General features: G+C 33.0%; 1 protein-coding gene across 1 annotated transcript; it reads left to right on the forward strand.

Moving 5' to 3' along the window:
* The first annotated feature begins 13,205 nt into the window (after positions 1-13,205).
* On the forward strand, positions 13,206-22,641 carry LOC127862330 (uncharacterized). The gene is made up of 7 exons (XM_052401414.1): positions 13,206-13,366; positions 13,843-13,878; positions 14,072-14,189; positions 17,116-17,148; positions 20,059-20,094; positions 20,994-21,108; positions 21,249-22,641. Exons 3-7 carry the CDS (start codon positions 14,093-14,095, stop codon positions 21,634-21,636), a joined length of 669 nt encoding a protein of 222 aa, XP_052257374.1. The 5' UTR covers positions 13,206-13,366; positions 13,843-13,878; positions 14,072-14,092; the 3' UTR covers positions 21,637-22,641.
* The last annotated feature ends 1,866 nt before the right edge of the window (positions 22,642-24,507 follow it).

Here is a 24,507-nt window from a genome sequence, read left to right on the forward strand (position 1 = left end):
GTGTTATGTACTTGTTAAGCCTGCTTGATTAAAGCTAGATTAAGCAGTCACAATGTCGGAGCTGGTCAGTATTACGGCTGTTAATCACGGGCACCACCTCCTTTTTGCGATGCATTAATAAATGAGCCAATGCTACTTCTGAGATGGCGCTAAGGACAGGATGTTTTGAAATTTCAAACGATTGCATTCAACATATACTAGTTGCAACAGGTACATACACATTGTCATCTTGCAGATCTAATGTATAATTTTGCATTTTTCCAAAAGCCAAAAGCCAATGCCTTTTACTACAATTTCTTCATTTCTACACCGATTCACTTCAAATTGATACTGAACCTCTCTTATGACAATACAGTTAATCTCAACTATGCATGGCCCCATTTCCAACCCTGGGGCGCCCCGCCCACATAGGCCACGCCCACCCAAAATTGCCTTTTACTACAATTTCTTCATTTCTACACCGATTCACTTCAAATTGATACTGAACCTCTCTTATGACAATACAGTTAATCTCAACTATGCATGGCCCCATTACCAACCCAGGGGCGCCCCGCCCACATAGGCCACGCCCACCCAAAATTGCCTTTTACTATAATTTCTTCATTTCTACACAGATTCACTTCAAATTGATACTGAACCTCTTTTATGACAATACCGTCAATCTCAACTATGTATGGCCCCATTACCAACCCTTGGGCCCATAATAGGCCACACCCACCCAAAATTGTCTTTTACTATAATTTCTTCCTTTCTACACCGATTCACTTCTTATTGATACTGAACTTCTCTTATGACAATACGGTCAATCTCAACTATGCATGGCCCCATTATAAACCCTGGGGCGCCCCTGGGCCAAACTTGCGGCGTGGGGATACGCATCGTCCTCTGCCGCGCCATTTCTAGTTATTATTTATTTTTATTTGTCAACGTTAATACTTAATCCCAAATCTCAACAGAATATATACACATTCTATAAAGAACAAGATGTAAATATATAAGTAACCAACTCAATTTAGAGGTCAATAACCTGATAAACAAATTGTACGATATGAACCCAAAATCCAATAACTAAATTCTCAATATCCTAAAAAATAATTTGTCTACAACATGAACAAAATTCACGAACTATTTTTAGCTCACCTGAGCACAACGTGCTTATGGTGAGCTTTTGTGATTGCCTTCTGTCCGTCATCCTTTGTCAACATTTTGCCTTGTGAACACTCTTAGAGACCACATTTATTGTCTGATCTTCATGAAACTTGGTCAGAACATTTGTCCCATTGATACCTCGACTGAGTTCGAAACAGTATCATGCTGGTTCAAAAACTAGGTCACTAGGTCAAAAAATAAAAAAACCTTGTGAACACTGTAGAAGTCACATTTGATGCCCAATCTTCATGTAAGTTTGTCAAAATGTTGTTCTAAATGATATGTTGGTTGAGTTCAAAAATGGTTCCGGTCTGTTGAAAAACATGGCCTCCAGGGGGCGGAGCAGTATTCCTTATATGGCTATAGAGAAACCTTGTGAACCCTGTAGAAGTCACAATTTTAGCCAAATGATCATGAAACTTGGTCAAAACATTGGTTTTATTTATATCTCGGACGAGTTCGAAAATGGTCCAGATCGGTGAAAAAACATGGCCGCAAGGGGGCGGGGCAGTTTTTTCTATATGTATATAGTGAAAGCATGTGAACACTCTAGAAGTCACATTTTTGGTCCAATCTTCATGAATATGTTCTGGATATGACGGTTGATTTTGAAAATGGTTCGGATCGGTAAAAAACACGGCCGCCAGTGTAGGGGGCATTTTCCTCATATTTATATATTTAAAAAAAGCTTGTGAACTAATTATGCCTAATTCAGTAATTATCATAAAATTTGTTCTAAACATCGATTTTATATATATCTTGGACGAGTTCGAAAATGGTCATGATGGGTGGAAAAACATGACCGCCAGGGGGTTGAGCAGGTTTCTCTATAGACCAGAACATCTATGAACAAAGGTGCAATACAACACCGGGTTTAAAACGCTTAAACAAAGAGTGTCAAAATTGGTGTGAATAATTAAATAAAAACAATTACATTTATCAAGAGAATTTATTTAATGTGTAACAAGGCAAGTTTTTACAGGCATAAATGTTCAAATCAGTTACTATATGTTGCGTTCATAAAGTCGATATATTTGCTGTTTGTTTACATCCTTATTTGTGTTCGTTCATTAAATTTGATTTATTCTGAAAGAATTTCAATATCAGAGAATTTTTTATCTAAAAAATGGTCGCGAAGTAGAGATTTTTTATGGTAACCGCATACCGCGCTCGTACATGTATATTGTGTTCCACTCCCGAGTTCGTTAATAGTAAAAACAAATAATAACAACAATATAATCGTTCCAAAAATGCATTTCCTTGCACGCTTATGTTTTATTCAGACATAGTTAGTAAAATTATATTTGATATAGTGCATGATTATTAATAAAAACGATGATTATTTCAACCTTCTCTATATGCGCTTATATGAATTTCACCTCTTTTTGCCAACCAGTGGGCGGAGTCTAATATTTGCAGGTGCGCGTGACGTCACTCGTCAACTGGTCTATATGTAAATAGTGAAAACATGTGAACAGTCTAGAAGACACATTTTTTGCCCAATCTTCATGAAATTTGGTCAGAACATTTGTTTCCTGGATACGACAGTTGAGTTAAAAAATGGTTTGGATCGGTAAAAAAACATGGCCGCCAGTGGGGGGGGGTCTTTTTCCTTATATTTATATAGTACAAAATCTTGACTGAACACTCTAGTTTCCTGATTTTCTGGCAGTTTGTCCGAGCTTTCCTCTTCCTTCCTGCTGGTTTACCTCTTCCAGTCATTTTGTGATGCTTTTGTTATATAACTAAGACATCTCTGCAGATTAATGTAGATTTTTTAACTTCGATTTTTCTGTAGGTTTAAGCCTTGGAATCAAATGCCAGAAAGGAAGTGATCTCAGAACTTTCTATTTATAGAATGGGCAGTTACTCTTACTCAGGAATTTGAGAAAACTATTCACCAACATACTAGTATGCTCAGGATACTCTCCCTTGAAGGGTCCACATTTCTGCTAAAATAAACTGTGTTTTATTGTTTAATACAATAACCCACATTATCAATTATTTGTGTTTTAAAACAGGTTTATTGATTTTTTAATAGAAAATATAATTACAAGTTGAGTGAAAATAGTTCATGTTTGTTGATAAACAAGGCTCTCAGGGGGGTGGTAGTTTTTTTGTATGTCTACAGTTGTTTATAGTGAAACATTGTGAACATTTTTAGTCACATTTTTAGTTCAATCTGAATGACACTTGCTGAGTGCAAATGTTGTTATCATATCTTGATTTAGTTTACTCAATTAGTTTTAATAATATCATCAAACATGGTGACAATCTTTATGAGCATAATATTTTTTGCTCATGGTGAATTTTAGAGATCACCTTTTGTCAATTGTCTGTCTTCCGTTGTGTGTCATGAATATTTGCCTTGTTAACACTGTAGCGGCCACATTTATTGTCGGATCTTCATGAAACTTTGTCAGAAGATTTGTCCCAATGATATCTTGGACGAGTTCAAAAATGGTTCAGGTCTGTTGAAAAAAATGGCCGCCATGGGGCCTTTTTTTTTCATTCTTCATTAAACTTGGTTAGAACATTTGTTCCATTGATATCTTGGGCTGCAAAAAACAGGTCATTTCTTTTATTCTCAGGTGAGCGTCTTTGGGCATTTCAGGCCCTCTTGTTTAAATGTTACTTCTTGAAACGAAGATTTTTTTTCATATTCCTATTGCTTAATTCACTAAAAGGCACAGGTCAACGAATCTTAAATAGGCTAACATAAGTCGTGTGTTCCTACTAATAACTGCAAAAAATAAGAAAAGCTCCGGGTTTCATAATTACATGTTTTTTTTATACTCTAGCTTCTTTCCAGTTTTATAGTTTAGTCAATAACAGAAATCTTTAAACTCTCTTTGCAACACATGTTTCACCATAATTATGTAGATTACTTTTTCGAATATATTTCATAATGACTGAATTAAGGAAAAAGATCGAACAACCAGCCTGGAATACGACACAAAAAGTGTACGGTGACTTTGGTCGGCACCGAAAATTAAAAAAGCTGAAAATGTGCATTGGCGCAACCTCCTGTCATTAGCGCCACCTCCTTGGCTTTGGCTAAATCTCTCTTGAAAAACACCAAATTATGTATTAGATCGACAAGAAGCCAATGTTTATGTGCATGGAACAACGTATACATGTTCAAAACAATAGTTTGATGTTGATAGCGATTTCATTGGGTGGAAATTTGCTCGTGACACAGGCAAAATACATCGATTTTTTGTTAAAATCTTCCCTATGCCACAACTTAAAAAGGTCATCACGTTTCCAAATGGGTTGTTATTAGATGTTTCTGTACATGTGTGGATGAATAAATATCTGCTAAATCGCATTACCCGATTAAAAAAATTGTGTCAGTCAATACTCGATGGTAAATATTGTGTTTGGCCCGACAGCATTTTCCAGATTGATGTGTATTGACAAAAACGACATGACATTTGCTGTGAAATGTGTTTCAATCACTAAATTCTAAAGCTTAATATGTTTTTCATAACAATGGGCCTACAAGGTTGAACGATTTCATATCTTGTGGTTCATTAATGCGCGTCTAGCTTGCTATATGTCTAGTGTTTTAAAATATCCACTTACGAGTACATCTTTTAACATTGAATAAGAGCATCTGATAGATCAATGGTTCCTCTAAGTACTTAACCACAGCAATGGTACAGATTAATATCTTGCTGCATTGACAGGCTTCATCATGCGAGAATGTACGCCATAGTGTCACGAGATATTTGTTAACTCTCGTTAATGTTAATATTTGTCTTTTGTGCATTGGCTTGTCAACAATACCTGCCAAAGACAAATAGAAAACTCGTTGTCATAAACAATTGAAGGCATATATAAACTAATTCCTTTATCATTAAACATGACACAACCGTTGGGTATGGACCAAATCTTCGGAGGTTTGATTAAAAATAATTGAAAATGAAAGCGCCTTTAAATCGCCAGAGAAATACAATCATCTACATACATATTGCCCTGCCCCCTCTCACCCTCAAACAAACGGATTTCAATTTAAGTTTTTGTTTTCTAATCTTGAGTTGCAATCGGTCGAACACACTATGCCGAAGCTGAGCAAGATTTGTAGAACAATGAAGGAAATGTCTGCCTATTTTGAACACAAATGATAATATTTCTAGTTTGTATCCAATGAAACATTTTCTTGTTTTATGCCTGATACATATACAGAAGTATCATCGCATGGATTGATTTTTAACGATATTAAACTCGGTACTCAACATACGGTGGAAGTTTTGTCATCAAATGAAGAAAACATCTCTATAATGAAAGCGCTCCTATTACCCCAAACATTTGACTATAACGCTTGTGTGTATGGTCGCAAATTGAGAGTCCTTTTAATTTCTGAGATTTCATGCTGTTATGGTCAAATATAAACCATGGAAATTTGGTCAAGACTGAACATTGTAGAAGGCATGTTTTAAACTTGATAACTGAATAACACGTCGAGCATAAACGACAGCACGAAAGAAGAACATATATACTTAGTTTATTTGTTGCCGATACGAAATAACACTTGATGTCTTTTTATGAACGTCAAATGTTTTCAGTCAAACATTTCATGGTTAATTACTACCGACGAACTGTAAAAAATGGCTGGGAGTTTTGAGAAAATAGACTTACACAGTATTCTTATTGTCCACCGTTGGCACGGTATATATGCGTCATTTTGGTTTAATCAAGTGATTATAGGATATGACATTTTCATATTCAAGTGTCTAATGGTGTTTTTGAATGTACCATCTTATCAACACAACAACATTGAAAAGAAACCAGAAAAGGTTCAAGCAGTCAGTCAATGCAATCAAAACTAAATTGTTTTCTAAAAAAATAATTTGAATAAAAATATATGATGTACCGTGCATATCCCTTTAAAGTCAGAAGTGCACGTTTTAGTTTAAGCGTATTTATTTCAAACAAGAATGCATTTACCCATATATGAAACATACAACATTTGTATACAAACAAGTTTGATTTGGATAAGAACGGAAAACTACGTTTTATAGAGTTCTTCTCGACAAAGGTTATATTTAGTTGCATGATTTCTAGCGAACATATTTGGTTAACGAATAAAACCGAGATGTGCGATATGGGGAGAACAATAAGCATTGTAAGTGAAGAGAAAACAGTGACAAGTATAGGATTGTGGAGAAATGTTTAACATCTATACATAAGTGGACAGTGATAGTTAAAATTTATATAACATAAATAATCTATATACATGTGGGAAACTTGTCTCTATTTTCTTATGCAGTGTGTAATACAGTATAAATGCAATATGTAGAAATTGTTGATTGCATTTGATAATAAAAAAGTAGAATTGTTGCTATGTTAAATGAAGAAGATGGTAATTTAACTGATTATCAAATATTCTGTGTATATAATGTATTAATTCAAATGTTTTTAATTAATTATCAATGTCTCATGTAAAATATAATGTTTCTTTGTACAGTTTAAAGCAGAACATTTCAAATTTGTTACATGGCTCGTATGTTAAATCTTAGCAAGTGAATTCTATTTTATTGAATTTCTGTAAGAGTCTGTGACCAATAGAACAAAGTAATAGGTACAGCATGTACACAATTATTTGATTCATGTATTAATTAACTGTTTTTGGATATTAATATTATCTTCTTACATTGAAGGTGTGAGCAAAAACATGTGTAATTATTTTGTAACAAAATTTCAATTATAGTTAATTTTTGGCAAATGGTTGCTATGGTAACAGAAATTTGTTTTGTTTTGTTGTTATTAATTTATATTAATTAAATAGGACACTTGTTTTCCTTATAGATGGATACTTAGTATGTGATTTTCCTATGCAAACATAAATGTACTGAACCATCATGCAATAGACTTACTGACATGAAAATAAATGAATAGCATGTCAAATTTTGTGTTTTGATGGTTATTTGTTACATCACATTTTTAACATTAAAAAGACGAATATGGCAAAATCTATACTTTTTCTGTGTTAACCATACATTAAGGCTTCTGAAAATGCTAATAACTCAATTTCGCCAATTTACCACATTTTGACCAAAAATCTCAGAACACACCACACATAATGCAAATGTAATTGTGTTTGAATTAGAATAAATATTATACAACCAATAAGTACAATAACGTAAGGAGAGATTCCGTGTAAGAGGAAAAGGTCGCTGTCCCAGTTGTTTTAATTGTTGTCATTATCATCGATGTGGCTGTGTTAATTTTTTCGCATATGTAATGATTTAAACAGCAATTTAAAAATTTCTAAATGAAAGTAGAAGAAGAATTAAAAGTACATGACAAATGTACCTAATAAAATGCCAAGTGTGTTTTCTTGACTTGGACATGCGATTCAAAAAGCAGATTTTAATTTAAAATCTAGTTTTGCTTAATGTTATTAAAAGCGAACAATTATTGTGCTTTCAACGCTTTGATTACATGTAACAATCTATCGGTAGATGACTGCATTTATATCCCGCCATAAACAGGATGATTGTCAAATGGATGCAACTCTCCCAAAATTCATAAGTATATTTATGGAGCACAACAATTAGGTAAACATAGGAACGAAACTCAATCATGTGTATCCATTATTCCTAAATTGTAATATATCTTTGCCTGTCTCTTATGTGAAGCCGTTAACATATTAAATATTTACAACAAAAAAAACAAGGCAACTCATTTAAAAGAAAACACACACACGCAAGCGCACACACACACGCACGCACGAGCGCACGCACGCACGCACGCACGCACGCACGCACGCACGCACGCACGCACGCACGCACGCACGCACGCACGCACGCACGCACGCACGCACGCACGCACGCACGCACGCACGCACGCACACACACACACACACACACACACACACACACACACACACACACACACACACACACACACACACACACACACACACACACACACACACACACCATAAACGTTCACGACTATAAGCTTGTGTAACTGTATTGTCTGGTTTTATTGCTTCGTTAATGTTTACATCCTAGTGATTAAAGGGACCCTTTCACGTCTCGGTAAATTGAAAAAATTCAACGAAATTGTCTCAGATTCGCAAATTTTCGTTGAAGCTATGATATGTGTGAGGACACAATAATACTGAACAATTTACCATGCTTTAAAAAATCCATTATATGCATCTATTGACGATTTAAAAACCTGAAAATAATAAAGCGTTGCAACGCGAAATGATTTAATAATTTGGAGGGTTTTGTTGTTGTCGTTATATTTTGTGATACTACGAAAAGTGCTAATAAATAGTATTAAAATCATTACTCATTGTATAAGCGTGGATGACCGAGTGGTCTAAGCGATAGACCTTTACTCCAGGGGTCAGTGGTTCGAGCTCAGCTGAGGGTTACTTTTTTCTTTCTTTAATTGTATTCTTGTTTTTTTTTTACTGTAGCTATTTAGATCAAATGTTTACATTTATCAATATAAAGCATTCAATGATAAACTTCAATACATGCCAACATCTGTGAAAGGGCCCCTTTAAGAGATTCAAGTACATAAACCGCTTTCAAATATTTGATACAATCTTGTACATTAAGAAAGAGGATTGATGAGCACACATAGTGACCAAAAAGATTTAATCGTACGAATCGTGTTAATTGTTGTGAGTGGAGATTTGCTATCAACTAGCATGGACACGTGGACTTGTGGTTAGTAGATTAATAGTATAATAAACATTTATTACCGCTTCGAAATGTTTTTTTCCGATGGTTTTAACTTACATCTTTTAAGCATCGACTAGAATCACCTAGCAACTTCGCGCATACAGCGACAAAAACATGTGTACTTATTGGACGATTAGAAAAAATAAGAACCAATAATATGGAGTGGAAAAAAGCTATTAATGGAAACACGATGGGCTGATCAAACTAAATACATGTACAATTAATACTGTATACTACTGTATAAATACCATAGTGAAATACTTAAACGAATAACACTGATAGAGAAAAAAGTGTGAATTCAAGAACGTAAGGTTCGTTAATTTATAGTTAACGATCCTATATATTCATTTATAACATTTTGTTTAATTTTCGAAGAAGAAGCATGCGAGTCAATATTATCACTATTTGTCAATATATAGTGACAACACAAATAAATTTTCCCTTATATGACACACATAGTGTTTGCTTGAAAAACAAATAGTATTACTCGATATGTCATTTTACGTGCATTATTTAAACAATAGAATATCAGTCTGCTATTACCATAAAAGTTATTACAGATACTTGTCCTTCCCAACTAATCGATAAATTGATATGCATATATTTAAGGAACACCTTTAATATGTAACTAGTAAAAAGATCGGCAAATGTCGCTATTATGGCTTTTGCAGTAGATTTTTTTTATTGACATTTAAATCGCAACTTCAACTTAATAAATCATATTATATATAACATTAAATTGTCTGAGGAAGTATAATTGTGTGAAACTTTAGGTAACAACACTGTTGCAATATCACACACACACACACATATATATATATATATATATATATATATATATATATATATATATATATATATATATATATATATATATATATATATATATATATATATATATATATATATATATATATATATATACATATATATATATATATATATGTGTGTGTGTGTGTGTGTGTGTATTTCTTAAGGGAATAATGTTATCAATAGTCGTTTTGTCTCATTATAATGTTCCGTTTCTTATATGATTTTTGAACGTGTATTATGTTATTCCCCAACAAAATACATGCCGTATTTGTGTATTTATGTGGTAAATTTTTTATCACTCAACAATTATGTAAACCATAATAAGGCGGCGTAATCGCTGTCCAAGAATTAAATGAATTAAAAAACAGAAAAAGGTTGGGTGTGTAAATGAAGCAGTTAACTTATATTATCAACAACTATTAACAATGCATAGTTTGCTTTCTCGTATTCGCGAAATGTGTATGTCTGATAAAACATGGCGTATGCAAACGTAAATATTAATTAATATTTCATATTGTATCTTACACCAATGCATTTTTTTCGAATGACATTATTGTTTGATGGCTTTACGTGTACACTCGTAACAGGTAAAAAGCTTGTTTATGTCCACTAATCCGACCATCCCTAATTGAATATGACGACCCTACACTTATTTTTGTGTTCAATGGTGACATTTCGATTTTTGTTACGTTTGGTCATTTAGCAAAATTGTCAGTTTCTTATAAAGAAAGATATGTACGAAGAGATTTGATGTCATTTTTATTGAATCTATAATATGATGTGACAAATAACCTGTTCCGGCTGATTTTTTTTGCAATAAACATTACACACATCTAGTAAGCAATATGTCGTGCACTGCTTTCTCTTTTATTTCTTAATTACAAAGGCATTTAACTTGTGAAATCGAGTGTGTGTTTTAATTAATCATATAAATTAGTTTGCATAGTACATGAAGCCAGCAGTAATCATTTACAACAAACAAACAACTTGAGAAAAAACCTACTAGACGCCACAACACACTTGAAACAGTTGCACGGTGTGCATCAAGATTGAAGTTGTTTGATGCTTGTTTAAGTTCTTCGTTACACTAATACAATATGAAATTGTATGTTTCTGTTTTGGCCTCCTATTAACAAACGATTGATTTAATTTTTCCATTATAATATGTTCTGTTAAAGCGGATATTGTTGAAGCGAACACACATAAATTCGATGTTCATGTAGCATATATATCTGGGTTGATGGGCATTTGTTTGTGAAAACATAAAGCTTGTTTTATTTCATTGTATTTATATTACTTTGAACAGATATATCAACAGTTACAAATATGCCACTGCTGTCTGTTTCAATGCTTTGTATATAATAATGTTATACTTTTTTATAATTAAATAGCGACACCTCTAGCGTTCGATCACCAATAACATAAAACGCACTCACAACCCAACTCGTCATTCACAGCATTTTGCATACATGCGATGTAAAATATTGGAGACAACGAATCAGTACACGTTTTGATCGGTATCTAAGTATATTGAAATTACGTGATAGATGATCTAAACTGTTCATAGATATCAACCATTATGAGTACATAAATTGCAATTATTACAAAGTTAATTAAAGCGCTGGAGACACTTAAGTTTTTCGCTATTGCATAATTTAAGACGCAACTCATTTTTCAAAATTAATCGCAAGTTTGAAATGAACACATGCCATTCAACTTTATAAAGAGTGTGTCATAACGCATGTGTCGAAATTTTTGTGCACTTTTTATCATTCTATTTATTTCATAGAAATAACTTACACAAAATAACAACAACGTGGCCCTTTTTGGACGACTGAAAGCATAGAAAGTATGACGAAAATGGTAACGAGAACTGAATATAAAGACAATTTGCATTCACCATCATATTAATGAATATTTTTGGAATAGCGATTAGCCATCTCACTAAAAATATAATTTCCTGATGACAATTCTCTGTACAAAACTTTTGATTTTTGACACCATATCAAAATTCAAAATATACAATAAGATAATTGATGAAAATAAATAAAAAATAAATCTGCGAGCAATACTTTTTACTCACGAATTAGGTAGTCATAAAGACAGCCCTGTTGACCCGTACTTTGTTGTTATGCATTACTTGTTACCCTAGCAGTTCACACGGTGTCAACAACTCTGCCTTAAACATAGGTATAGAGCACTAATGCGCTTTTTCGGCATAGCTGTTTTACCCAGCTTTTCACCTTAAATGACTTTTACATAACGCCAGCAGATACGCATGAATATTTTCGAATATTTCATAGGCTGAATCGAGATAAAACCTCCGAACTTTGGCTACATCACTGTGTCTGTGTTCAGCGCAAAGGATTTAGCTTTGTTCAGTGTAAGGAATTCCGGACGACTCTCTGTACATGTATGTTCAAACGACACAAATTGCGGCCCAGTTACAATTATGCGTTTAAATCCATGTTAGTTTGCTGGCGTTGGCGTAGTATGCGAAAGCGCGTGCTTTTATGTGAGTATCATTCGAAATAAATACTCTTTATGTCATAATACTCGCACAAGTGAAACAATGCATGTGGTATTTCAGATAATTGTACTATCCAATGTGGGTTCTGGAGTAAATGCAGTGTCACGTGTGGGCAAGGAATTCAAACCAGACAGTCGGAAGATGGAGAATGTGTTTCTACAGTATCATGCCAAAACGACCCTTGTCCCGGTAGTATTGACCACCCTGGTTGCAACATCAGTGGCATAATCAAATCATCAAAGGCACAAGAAACAAGATTTTTATCAGCACAGCAATACAAATAAAAATAACAAAATAATAATGATGATGTTACTGATGCTGCTGCTGTTAATGATGATGTCCTACTATGTTCGTTAATGTTACAATCTGACACTTGTTGTAAAGTTATTGTTGACACTTAAGCAAGGTCCATTTCTTTGAACATCTATTCATCGGAATTTTGCTCTTTTGGTACTTTGACAAGTCGCGGTGAGGTGGATATGTCTGTATTTCCTAAAGCTATTTAATACAAGCTTCACACATGTATAATTATTATATCAAGTTTAAAATTACAAAAACAACAACGACAACAAATACTTACAACTGCACTACTTATACTACTACTAATTCTTTTACTACTATTATTACAGCTACTACCACTTAAACTACTACTACTACAGCTTCTACAACAAAAACAACAACAACAACTTCTACTACTACTACTACTACTACTACTACTACTACTACTACTACTACTACTACTACTACTACTACTACTACCACTACTACTACTACTACTACTACTACTACTACTACTACTTCTACTACTACTACTACTACTATTACTACTACTACTACTACTACTACTACTACTACTACTACTACTACTACTACTACTACTACTACTACTACAACTACTACTACTACTACTACTACTACTACTACTACTACTACTACTACTACTACTACTACTATTACTACTACTACTACTACTACTACTACTACTACTACTACTACTACTACTACTACTACTACTGCTTATTCTAATACGTATACTAAAACAATTTGTATTATTAGTATTATTATCCACTTAATAAAATATAGTTTTAACATGCCAAACTCATGTGTTTTTCAGATTCAACAAAATTGGTCGTCACCGTTACAGAAAGTTCTTCAAACACTCGTAAGTCTTAATACCAATGGAAAAGCAATGTAACTTTGGAAAAGCTACGTAACTTTCGGTAAAAGCAAAGAATGACACACTGCTTCTCTCGGTTCTTTCAAATCTTTCAGCCACGAACACTCAGACGGCTTATGGCGCTCCAGTACAGTTTACAAGTTGATAACTTAATATTCACAATGAAGGGCAGGAATGAAATTTTTATAATGATTACTGCGTATTAAACATGTAAATAAATTGACGTATTACATTATTTACTGCACATAATAGAAAACTGTATTGACTGATCCAATGTCAGAGACTGCAGTATATTCGGCTATGTTCCTTTACTAGGGAAATACATTTTTAAGTTACTTCAATTTTATGAGTTTACATAAATTGTTATTTATTGCAATTAATGTCTGTACACAATTTACCTCATTTTTTTCTATGAAACACTTTGCACGTAAATTTAATAATTGTCAACTGTATATTTTTAGCTTCAACAACTCGTTATGAAACCCCATCTAGTGCAGGTATTGTTATATATAATTTTATATATATACAGCATTTAAACATGGTATTTGCACTACTGAAGAAATGTTACCAGTATACAATATACTGTTCATGTTACATATTAAAACTGATAACATGTGTAAACTTCGCGCGTGTGAAATACTGATGTAATAGTAAATCAGTGAATACCATAACATTGTCTCGACGTTTAAGTTCCTGCACACGACCTGACAAATGACGACTCGTTGTGAGGGGTCAAGGTCGCAGTTCCAGTTGTTTCTGCCGTCGTCATCATCATCGCTGTGGTTCTTGTCGTCTTATTTATTCGCAGGTATACTTTCTTGTCCACAAAAATTAAGAAAGTTATGAATGTATAAAAGAAGTTAAAGTAAACATGTACAGGTAGTGTCCTATATTATACATCAACTGTTAATGCAATCTGCAGACTGACTTTTCTGTTCAGCACATTTTATGTGCACGATAAACAACACATGCGCAAAACACATAAAAATAAATTAACTTGGGCTTTAAATCGTTCAACGTAAAACGTCGGAGATTACAACCGGGTTTTATTTTCCCCAAACCTCACACTTAGCCCAGATTTTTTTACCAAATATGTTAACGTAAATAACAATTATGAAAGGAAGTTGAGTACGTACTTAAAAAACACACGTTTGATTCCACACGCCCGCGAAAGCATCGGTGCTTATAAGTAGAGCAACACACGCGGTTTGTTTTTTTAGCTTAGTAGATCGTTTAAAGATTTTATAATGTTAAATAATACGTAACAGTAAATGAAATAAGGAACTCAGTATTTACAGACAATTACTATTCTGTAACATGAGTACACATAATCAAAATAGCATAATCCTTCAATTGTAAAACATGTCTGGCCTGTTTGCAATATATAAAGGTTCTTCGTATTATAGGTATATTCCAGATAGTTTAGCACTTAATTGAATGCACCACTAATTTCAAGTCTGATTTATTAGACTAAATCTTTCTCTAAACCAGCGTTCGGTTTTGTGTTCGCAAATAATAAAATTAAAAATGAATTAAAATATCCTGCCGGGAATTTCTTGGCCATACGATTAACATGTATTAAGAATAAAATCGTTATATGAAACGGACTTACTGCCATCATGAAGTTTTACAGAACAACAGTATGATTTATCTGATTTTTTGTTTAATATAAGTGATTATGTCACTTTGAAACTACATTAAGACATTGAACATTTAACTAAGTAATTATAATTATTTTTTAGATTTTTTTTTACGATACTCCACTTAACATGTATTTTATTGAGTGAACTGAATTTTGGAATGTATGCATTTACATGTCGAAACCAATTGCCAGAAATATTATGTATTTATAATCAAGTAATAACACTGCGCCTTTTAATAGTAACACACGGGACATTTTTGAATCACAACGATTTGGTCAGTATATGCGGTCTAGAATTGGTAAGAAAATCCTGTACTTATATTATAGTTCATAGAGGCAACGGTCCATAAACTCCTCAATTATTGTTGTCGATAAACCGTTTCAAGTTCCAGTTTTGTTCTTGAGAACTCGACTAGAACCAAATTTACGTTTACACATTGTAACAGTATTTATATTAACTTAAAGGGGCATTTTCACTGATTTTGGCATGTTTTGAAGTTTGTCATTAAATGCTTTCTATTGATAAATGTACACATTTGCTCTAAAAAGCTCCAGTAAAAAATCAAGAATAAAATTTAAAAAAGAAAAAAATTAAACCTCAACAGGGCTAGAACCACTGACCCTTGGAGTCCTGGCATAAAAAGTCTCCGCATTAGACCCCTCGATCATTCTTCCGAATACAATCTCCGATGTATTTTATATAGTATATATAAGCAATTATCGTAGTTTCACAAAATATAGCGACAACAACAGAACTCTCCAAATTATTCAATCGTTTCGCGTTGCAACGCTTTATAATTTTCAGGTTTTTTAATTGTCAAAAGATGCATATAATGGCTATATTAGACCATGGTAAATGTTCAGTATTTCTGTTTCCTCACAAATATCATAACTAAAACGAAAATTTGCGAATCTGAAACAACTTTTTTTCAATTTTGTCAATTTACGAAAACGTGAAAAGATCCCTTTAAACACACGAGTGATTTCATTGGTACAATGCGAATGTGTGTCTTTACCCCTGGAGATTTCATTCATGAATACTGTCTGATCGCTGATAAGTAGGTCACGCGAATTGTGTATCGTTTTATTTCTTAAAATTTGACCAAGCATTTGTAGAAATATAACAAGATATATACATTTCCAGAAAGGAAATTCATTTCTGCGTTGAATAAGACTGGTTTCATGAAAATCGCTGCAAAATTGATGAAGTAATGGCTGTTCAAAGCGATGCTACCTGTTTTCGGGTGATTTCGAATTGAATACCGTGTTATATATATTTGATAGTGAATTTTTTTGTCCAGAAAAGTTGAGTTTTTCGTTATTATATGATTATTTATCATTCAAAAAGATGTTTTCACTAATAAATATCATAGCAACACGCTAACCACCTGTGTCTATGAAGTTTTCTTTATATCCACCCTTTATTGTTCATGCATAAAAACTTGTGCACAATACAAGAATAACATTTTACAGGAATCTGCATTTAATGTAATCTAAATTCCACAATAGAAACATAATGATTGATACTGATAAATGTATTTTTATTTAATGTATAAGAAACTACGTATGCTCGATAGATTCAATATCTTGTATTTTACGATTTTTATCAGAAAATTGTCCCTATAAAACTGCATGTGGTCCCAGGGGAGAGTGCAGTGTTACGTGCGTTGATGGAATTATGTATCAGCAGACCTTGAATGGAAGCTGCATATCTATTAGAGCATGCAATTATGGACCATGTTTAGGTAAAAGAATAATGATAATAATAATAGAAGTATTATTATTATTATTTTTTCCAATTATTATTATTATTTTATTTTGTTATTATTATTATTATTATTATTATTATTAGTTTATTTTGTAATTATTATTATTATTATTATTATTATTATTATTTATTTTTCAATTATTAGCATTATTATTTTTATTAGCAAATCATACATATCATACTGTAATAACACATGATTTTCTTCTTCAAACAAAACTGCCTTAAAACTTATTTCTTAAAATCATGTACTATGTACGCCTTTTATCATAAATAGCTCACACAATCAACGGAAATACAATCGTGATCGACTTATGTGTTTTTCAGATATCACAACATCGGTTTGCACCACCATAAAAGGTACGTCATTTCAAATTGGTTTTAACATATATAACGTTTAAATTCAAGCACTGTCTTTGTGCAATGATGTAAATATAGTAGTTACCTTCGCAACGCGTCGCGCTTACTGATGATAATATTGATTGCCTTTCTGTTTTTTGTTGGTACACGGTAAAATATCTCGACACTAAACTGATATCGTACCAATCGCTAATAAACTCATATTGTAACATTATGTGAGAGTTTTATATAAAAATATATAGTGGCATTAAATCATTCAAGAGCGAATAAACGTGAAATTTAACACGATTGTATTGCTACTTTAATATAAGGGCCTTTTAGATATACACTCTGAGTGAATTTCTTTAACAGGAAATACTCAATACAACTACTTCACTTTACACAAATACTGGCTTGTTCTTTTTGTATGCTCTGAGCTTTTATAAGTACAAACATACAGCTCATAGTTCTTCTTGATAACCGATTTTTAATGTCAAAAATTGATGTCTCACGTATGTCGTTCAATCTATCTAATACATTGAAACAATCACAATACCTGTTATTATTGACATCAATTGGCGAGTCATTTGTGGAGAAAGACTCAAACAAATACTTTACACAAAATCCATTACCAAACCAAAAGCGGAAGTTTTGAATTGACGATTCAATCTATCTTACAGAGGTTCCGGAGAAAGTCGGTGTATCACGATTGTATTATTAGACACGATATCTATCTCGTGCAGAATTCCGAAAACAATCGAAAGCGTAATTTCAAATTCGGAATACTCTTTTTTTCCGTTGGAAAAAATTAAACATGTTCATAGACCGTTGACGTGTTTGAAACTTTGGATTAATATCATTATTATGCGAGCACACCATATCATATAAGTTATTTTAATTTGCGCATTAGTGATATATCTATTATCTGTTTGTCTTTATTTATGCCAGAAACTAGATTACGTTGCTTATACTACCGATTAAAGTGCCGCCTGGATTCCGGGCGGCACGTTTCTATGAAAAATCTTGTTGCCAGTTGCAACTCCCACCGACTCGGATGGTCAATAGCTGGAGTTGGATTATTGCAACTAAAATACTGGGAACAGATCGTGCTGTTTGAATGGTACTATATTGTTAATATATTGTAAAATCAGTGGTGCTAAATCTCGAGAACAATATAAACAGTTGACTGAAAGGAATCTCCGTCCAATAACCACAAATGTTAAATGTAACTGACTTATTGTATATTAATTAACTCTTGCCATGAATACTTGTAATATTCAAAAATTAGGAATATCTGAGAAAATTAACACGAATTTAATTATGGAATATCAATGCTACAGAATTGAATGTTTAGTCTTTTTACCGTTCCCATATAGTTTGCGCACATATAGAAAAATCGGTCGAGACGAAAGAGATGACTAAAATTGCATATATTCCGTTGGTTCAGACTCCTTTCTAATTTTTAACGCTATTATTTTCCTATAAGTCTGTGTGAGTCGATATATATCCTTGTGTATTTTTTTTTCAGATGATTAGTATCATTTGATGATCAGTCGTTGCAATTGTGACAAAATATGTGCTTATATATTCGGTCTATTTTTTCTGCAAAACCGTAGAAAATACGTTTCGGTGTTGCTTTACGGAAACCTCATCTCATACCAAAAAGTATGTAACGCAGTTAAAATGCTAGAACTAGTGATTGAATATCGCGAACAAATTGTATTTATTAATTTCAGATATACAGTACATCACTTTCTTTTAGCTAGAGAAGAAACGTTAACTTTAGTTAAACATCGCGTCAAAACATTTTGAAGTAACATGAGTATGTCGCCAATATTACCCTGACCCATTTGAAACCATTTATCACCGTTATCTCGTTACATGAAATCAAGAAACAATAAAGGACACCATTCAAGCGTATTATTTATGGAAATGAAGTTTGTTGAGACAACAGCTGGGGATAAACATCAATATAAAATAGGTCAATAGAAAATACAACACATCGCAAAGTTTCTTAGTGCAACTGAGTTAACTTTTTAAGGGACCTTTTCATGTTTTGAAGTTTGCCATTACATTTTTAAAATTGATAAATATAAACATCGGAACTAAAGAGTTCCAGTTTAAAACAACACAAAACGTAATCCAAACCTTTGCTCGTACCACTGAACCTTGGACTAAAAGTGCTTAAACCACTCGGCCATCCATGCTGACATAACTCTGCATTTAGTTTTTTTTTCTTTATATAAAATCCTTGTAATGTCACAAAATATAACGAAACCAACAGAACTTTCCAAATTATACAATCATTTCGCGTTTGTAACGCTTGATTATTTTCAGGTTTTTTCAACCGTCAAATGATGCATACAATAGATATTTAAGAGCATGGTTAATATAAACCTTAATACAATGAAAAATTTGCAAATTTAAAACTTTTTTTTTCAATTTTGTCAATTTATTTAAACGTGAAAAAAACAGAATTCAGTATATCATACTTTATCAACAAGTCAAATTTCGTAAACTTGTTGTTTACTCAAGACTGTCTTTGTAATAAATGCAGATTTATAGACATTGGAAATATTTTTGATAATTGTATCTTAAATATTCTGGAAAATTCAAATAATTAAATTACAGAAAGAGCCTATTAAATGCATAGTTAATATGCATTTATGTCAGGAACTTCACGTTATCCGAATCCGTGTTTACGATAAGAAAACATAAAACGTATGTGTTAGTTTATTAACATAGACGTTAACTAGCAAATCGTATCTAGCGATGTTGGAGAAAACTATGTTCTGTTTTTATACATGCACCGATAAACTTTTAGTGAATGTGCTTTCAGCAGAGTACGTTCTTTTTTTACAGTGTATACATTTTCATAAATTCAGAACAGTTTACACGGTAACTTATTAATTGTAATGTTTGTATTTCCAGCTACAACGGCGCGTTTTGAAACTACTTCACATGCAGGTATTCTTAGCTGACGTCATTCTAAATTTAGACTTGAATTTGTCACTAGCTTTTATAAACGACTACGGAATATTTCCTGATAATGCGTATGGAGTTACATACTCCAATATTTCTGAAGAATGAAAAGTGTTATACAATACACATACATTCATTTAAACGCACACATACCCCTACATACCCCTACAATCAACGAACATTTAGTATAATATTTCGAAAAAAATAAAGTGAACATAAAAAATAAATGTTCTTTATAGCAATAGCCAAAATGTTAACGCTATATGCGGTCTGGTAACATTGATTTAAAAAGATACAAAATGCTCTTTCTTGTTTCTTTGCGGAACAATATATTCAACCCATGTCCATGTACCATGTTAGTGTTCATGTGACGTATGACTAGATGCCGTTGCGGGATATTAAAATGGAATATATTGTGCTATTGTGCCACAAAAAAATAAAAACGAGCATTTTATATCTCGCTGCATCTATGTTACCATACCATATCAAGCCTCGAAATTTTGGATATTGCTATAAGTATAAGGGACATTGATTTTTTTATGTGTTAACTTTTTTCGAAATAATGTACGACATTGTCTTTGATTTTGAGTATTTATGTTACTTTAATTAATTTATATATCAACCTTGTTTAAAATGTGTATGTGTGAAATAATGCTAGTAAAGCTCGCCAATATTAATCTGACACTGATCTCTTGGCAACAATACATTTGTGCACCGTTATCATATTAACATTAAACTCGTGAAACACGTGAACAACACCAATCGTGCTTGACAGCAGTCAAGTGTGTAATTTATGCTCATTGAAATCACACATATCAGGTCAATGTCGGCGAGCTATATACATTTACATGCATAAATAATTCACAACTACTCATCGCATGCAGCTTCTGCACACGACATGACAACTGGGGACTCTTTATTGGAAGTCAAGATCGCAGTTCCAGTTGTAGCAGCCATTACCATTATCTCTGTTTTCCTGGTCGTATTGCTCCTCCGAAGGTATACAACTCATCTCATATTTGCTTGGTAAAATATATATGGTTTTAAATGTAATAAGTGACAGTGAAATTATTAGTTAAATGTTAACACATTGTGGACAGAAGAGGAACTATTATATTCACTACAATGCCTTTTTGTAGAAAACGTCGCAATAGCCTGTCGGCACAGAATAAGCTTACACCATGTAACCAGACCTCGACCAAAGGTTTATCGCAAGCTGAAGTCCCGCCAGCATGCACAGTCGAGTATGACTATGTTCTGGATGAGAGAGAAAACTACTTTGCGCAGCCTCAACGCGACAGTTCGAGACCAGGCGAGCACCCATATGCAGTGTTGAAGGGTAAAGAAAGCGGCATTGTACCTGGAACAAACATTGCTACAAAAATACAGAAATGTCTGCCAACCCTGCAAGAGGACGGGTACATTGATATGACTGGTAGAAATGTATGCAAGGAATATAAAGATGATTGTAAATCTGGCCATGAAAATGTTCAGGATGAGAGAGAAGACAACTACACGCAGCCTTAACGCGATGGTTTGGGACAGGGCGAGCACCCATACGCACCTTTAACGGAGCATGAAAGCAGCAGCGCGTACGAAATACATGATATCAAACTTCCTGGAACAAACATTGCTAAAAAAACTAAGAATTATCTGCCAAACCTGGAAGAGCATGCTCTGAGTACACTGATATGACTGGCAGAAATTGTGTGCAAGATAAAGAATGATCGAATCGCTTTTCCATTAGTAGCACTTATTTGAAAAGGGAAAAGGAAGGGACAGATATCCTTAAAATGCTCACTTGCACTTAGAGATCTACCAGCACAATCTCAATAACGAATGTTATAATCGTCTTCAGCGCAATGATGTATAAGTTGACATTGTGTTTCATAATAACGAACCATCTAGTGGGAGCACACTGAAACAATGACATGCATATAGAAGTCTCAAAACGAAAAAAACACATCGCAACTAAAGACCCGAACGTGCAAATAAATATCAAACATATAGCAAACGTCCTATGAAAAAAAACAAAAACACACTATTTGAACGCATTGCAATGTCAACATACTTCAAGTTCCTTATCTCAACCGAATTAATTGTGCGGGCATTAGCAAACGTTAGCAGCTAGTTCTTGAAATAATGTTTTCTTTATATTTATTGAAATTAAACTAGATAAGTTATCTTTAAAGAAAATGGAAACATTTTTGTTGGCTGTTGCTATAGCATTCTGGAAAGTTAAAATAATGTAAAAAAAACGAATAGAGGCAAAAACAAACATACGCAGAATAAAACTGTGTTTTATTAGGAACTACATGTTTTTAGAAGTTAGATGTCATTGTATTTAAATGGAAACGAAATAGTTCATGTCTTGCCATTTCCATCGTTCGTTTAATTATATATATGTCTTGAAATATATGATAACCATTGTGTAATATAATTTCATGTAGTTCTTTCTACTAACTTCCATGTATTTTCTGTTTCTGTTGTCAATATTTTTTCTCATCGACTTTTTTTCTTATTATTGTGTTTGTTTACCATACGCTTACTGAAATATTTGTGCAATATTTGTTTAATCGTTGAAAAAAAAAATGTAAAGCAGACTGTTTTTTCATGTTTTATTATTCTAACGAACACATTGATGCAAACCATCATAAGGCGACTTAAGCGATTTAATAAAACATGCTTAATATAACAATATATATGTATTCTGCGTAAATAAAATAGTTAAGTCACATGACGAGCAACTATTAACGTTTACATTTTGGTTACTCGTATTCGCCATAAGTAAACATGCTGCTTGCATGCACGTTAAGTATCTCTCGAACAGTTGGTTTGAACATGTTAATACATACATGCCAATGTTAATTTCCCTCGATAAGATAAGTGTTAAGTAACATACCGTACGATATTCTAAATGTTAATGCATTTTGGTTGACACTCATAGCATATATGCGCGATAAAACGGTTTCGATCCAAAAAGCAAAATATTTATTATTACTTCTAAAGTGTTCAGTGCTTAAATTAATGTTCTTTCAAAGTGACAGGATTATTTATGCTGAACAACAACGCAACTACAAGATAAATCATAAATGATTTTATAGAAAACTTTATGATTGGTCGATTTATAATAACGAGTAATCTTTCTTAATGCTTTTTAAAGTGTAGGTCCATTCCCGGCGTTCTCCTTTATTGATTTTTTTTCTAACCTCGAAGTGCTGGATGGAGAATGATTCAGTCTAATAAATGAGATTTATGTTTTAATTTAGTATTAATTCTCTGGAATGTTACGAGAGTACGAATTATCCTAATATTCGCATATTGGCGTAACTTGTTATGCTAGATAAGGATTATGATTATATAATAATATGACTACAATTTTGAATAAGTGCAATTAATAACATAATTGTAAACATCTGCAAATATTTAGTTCTGGCGAATTATTGTACACCATCACTTTTAAAAACGATTTTCTTTCGCTGATTCTTGTTTTTAAAACATACCGTGTGTATTGTTCTTCAATAAACCTAATTATCACCGATGTCACTTTTTCTTTCGCGGAAATGGCAAATCTAGTGTGTGTTTTTGTAAAATACTAAAGCAAGTGGACACGACGTCATACTTGTTATTTATATTGAGAAAATATACGGAGTAATTGTGAGGTTAGGGTCTCCTTAAATCCGGTTTTAATCTCCGACGTTTTACGTTGACCGATTAAAACCCCAAGTTTCATTCAAATGTGCGTGTTTGTGTGTACAGATCACATATGTGTTGCTTTGGTTCCCGCAGTAAATTTTGAACACCTGACTCTTATTCATAACACTTAAATTTTTCTAATGCAACAACACAGTTTACATCGGACATGTTAACAAGAATGCACATTTCTTTCGTCCGTTTTGAAGTGAGTTTTACTGTCATTGTTTTCGAACACAACATGCATTCCAAGAACATGATTTCTTTGAAGGATTTATTAAATAATTGTTATTATTAGCACTATTAGTACGTGGTTCATTTTTTCAGCTACCATATTTCTGACTATAAACTCAACTAAAGGCAATAAAAAAAACTGTAATATATATGAATATCTACTTATGTTTTTACTTTGTAAATAAAGTAACAAGGGGAAATGAGTGCCGGCAAAAAAAATAGTTCGCCATGAATATTTTAGATAACGCACGAACATCGCGCGACTATGTCATTATGGATTTTTGTGACGTCATACGACCGACTTTCCCAGTTGTAATCTACATGCATAGGTCATTGGGTTTATAACGTTCCATTTTATTTATATTTTCTCTCTGATAGGCGTTTCTTGTTTGAATTAATTATTTTTAATTTGTTTAGCAGTCACATAAACAACCAAGCTATGTAATATGGAATTTTTACACCCATTATTGC

The sequence above is a fragment of the Dreissena polymorpha genome, chromosome 16, assembly GCF_020536995.1.
Source record: "Dreissena polymorpha isolate Duluth1 chromosome 16, UMN_Dpol_1.0, whole genome shotgun sequence".
Lineage (NCBI taxonomy): Eukaryota > Metazoa > Mollusca > Bivalvia > Myida > Dreissenidae > Dreissena > Dreissena polymorpha.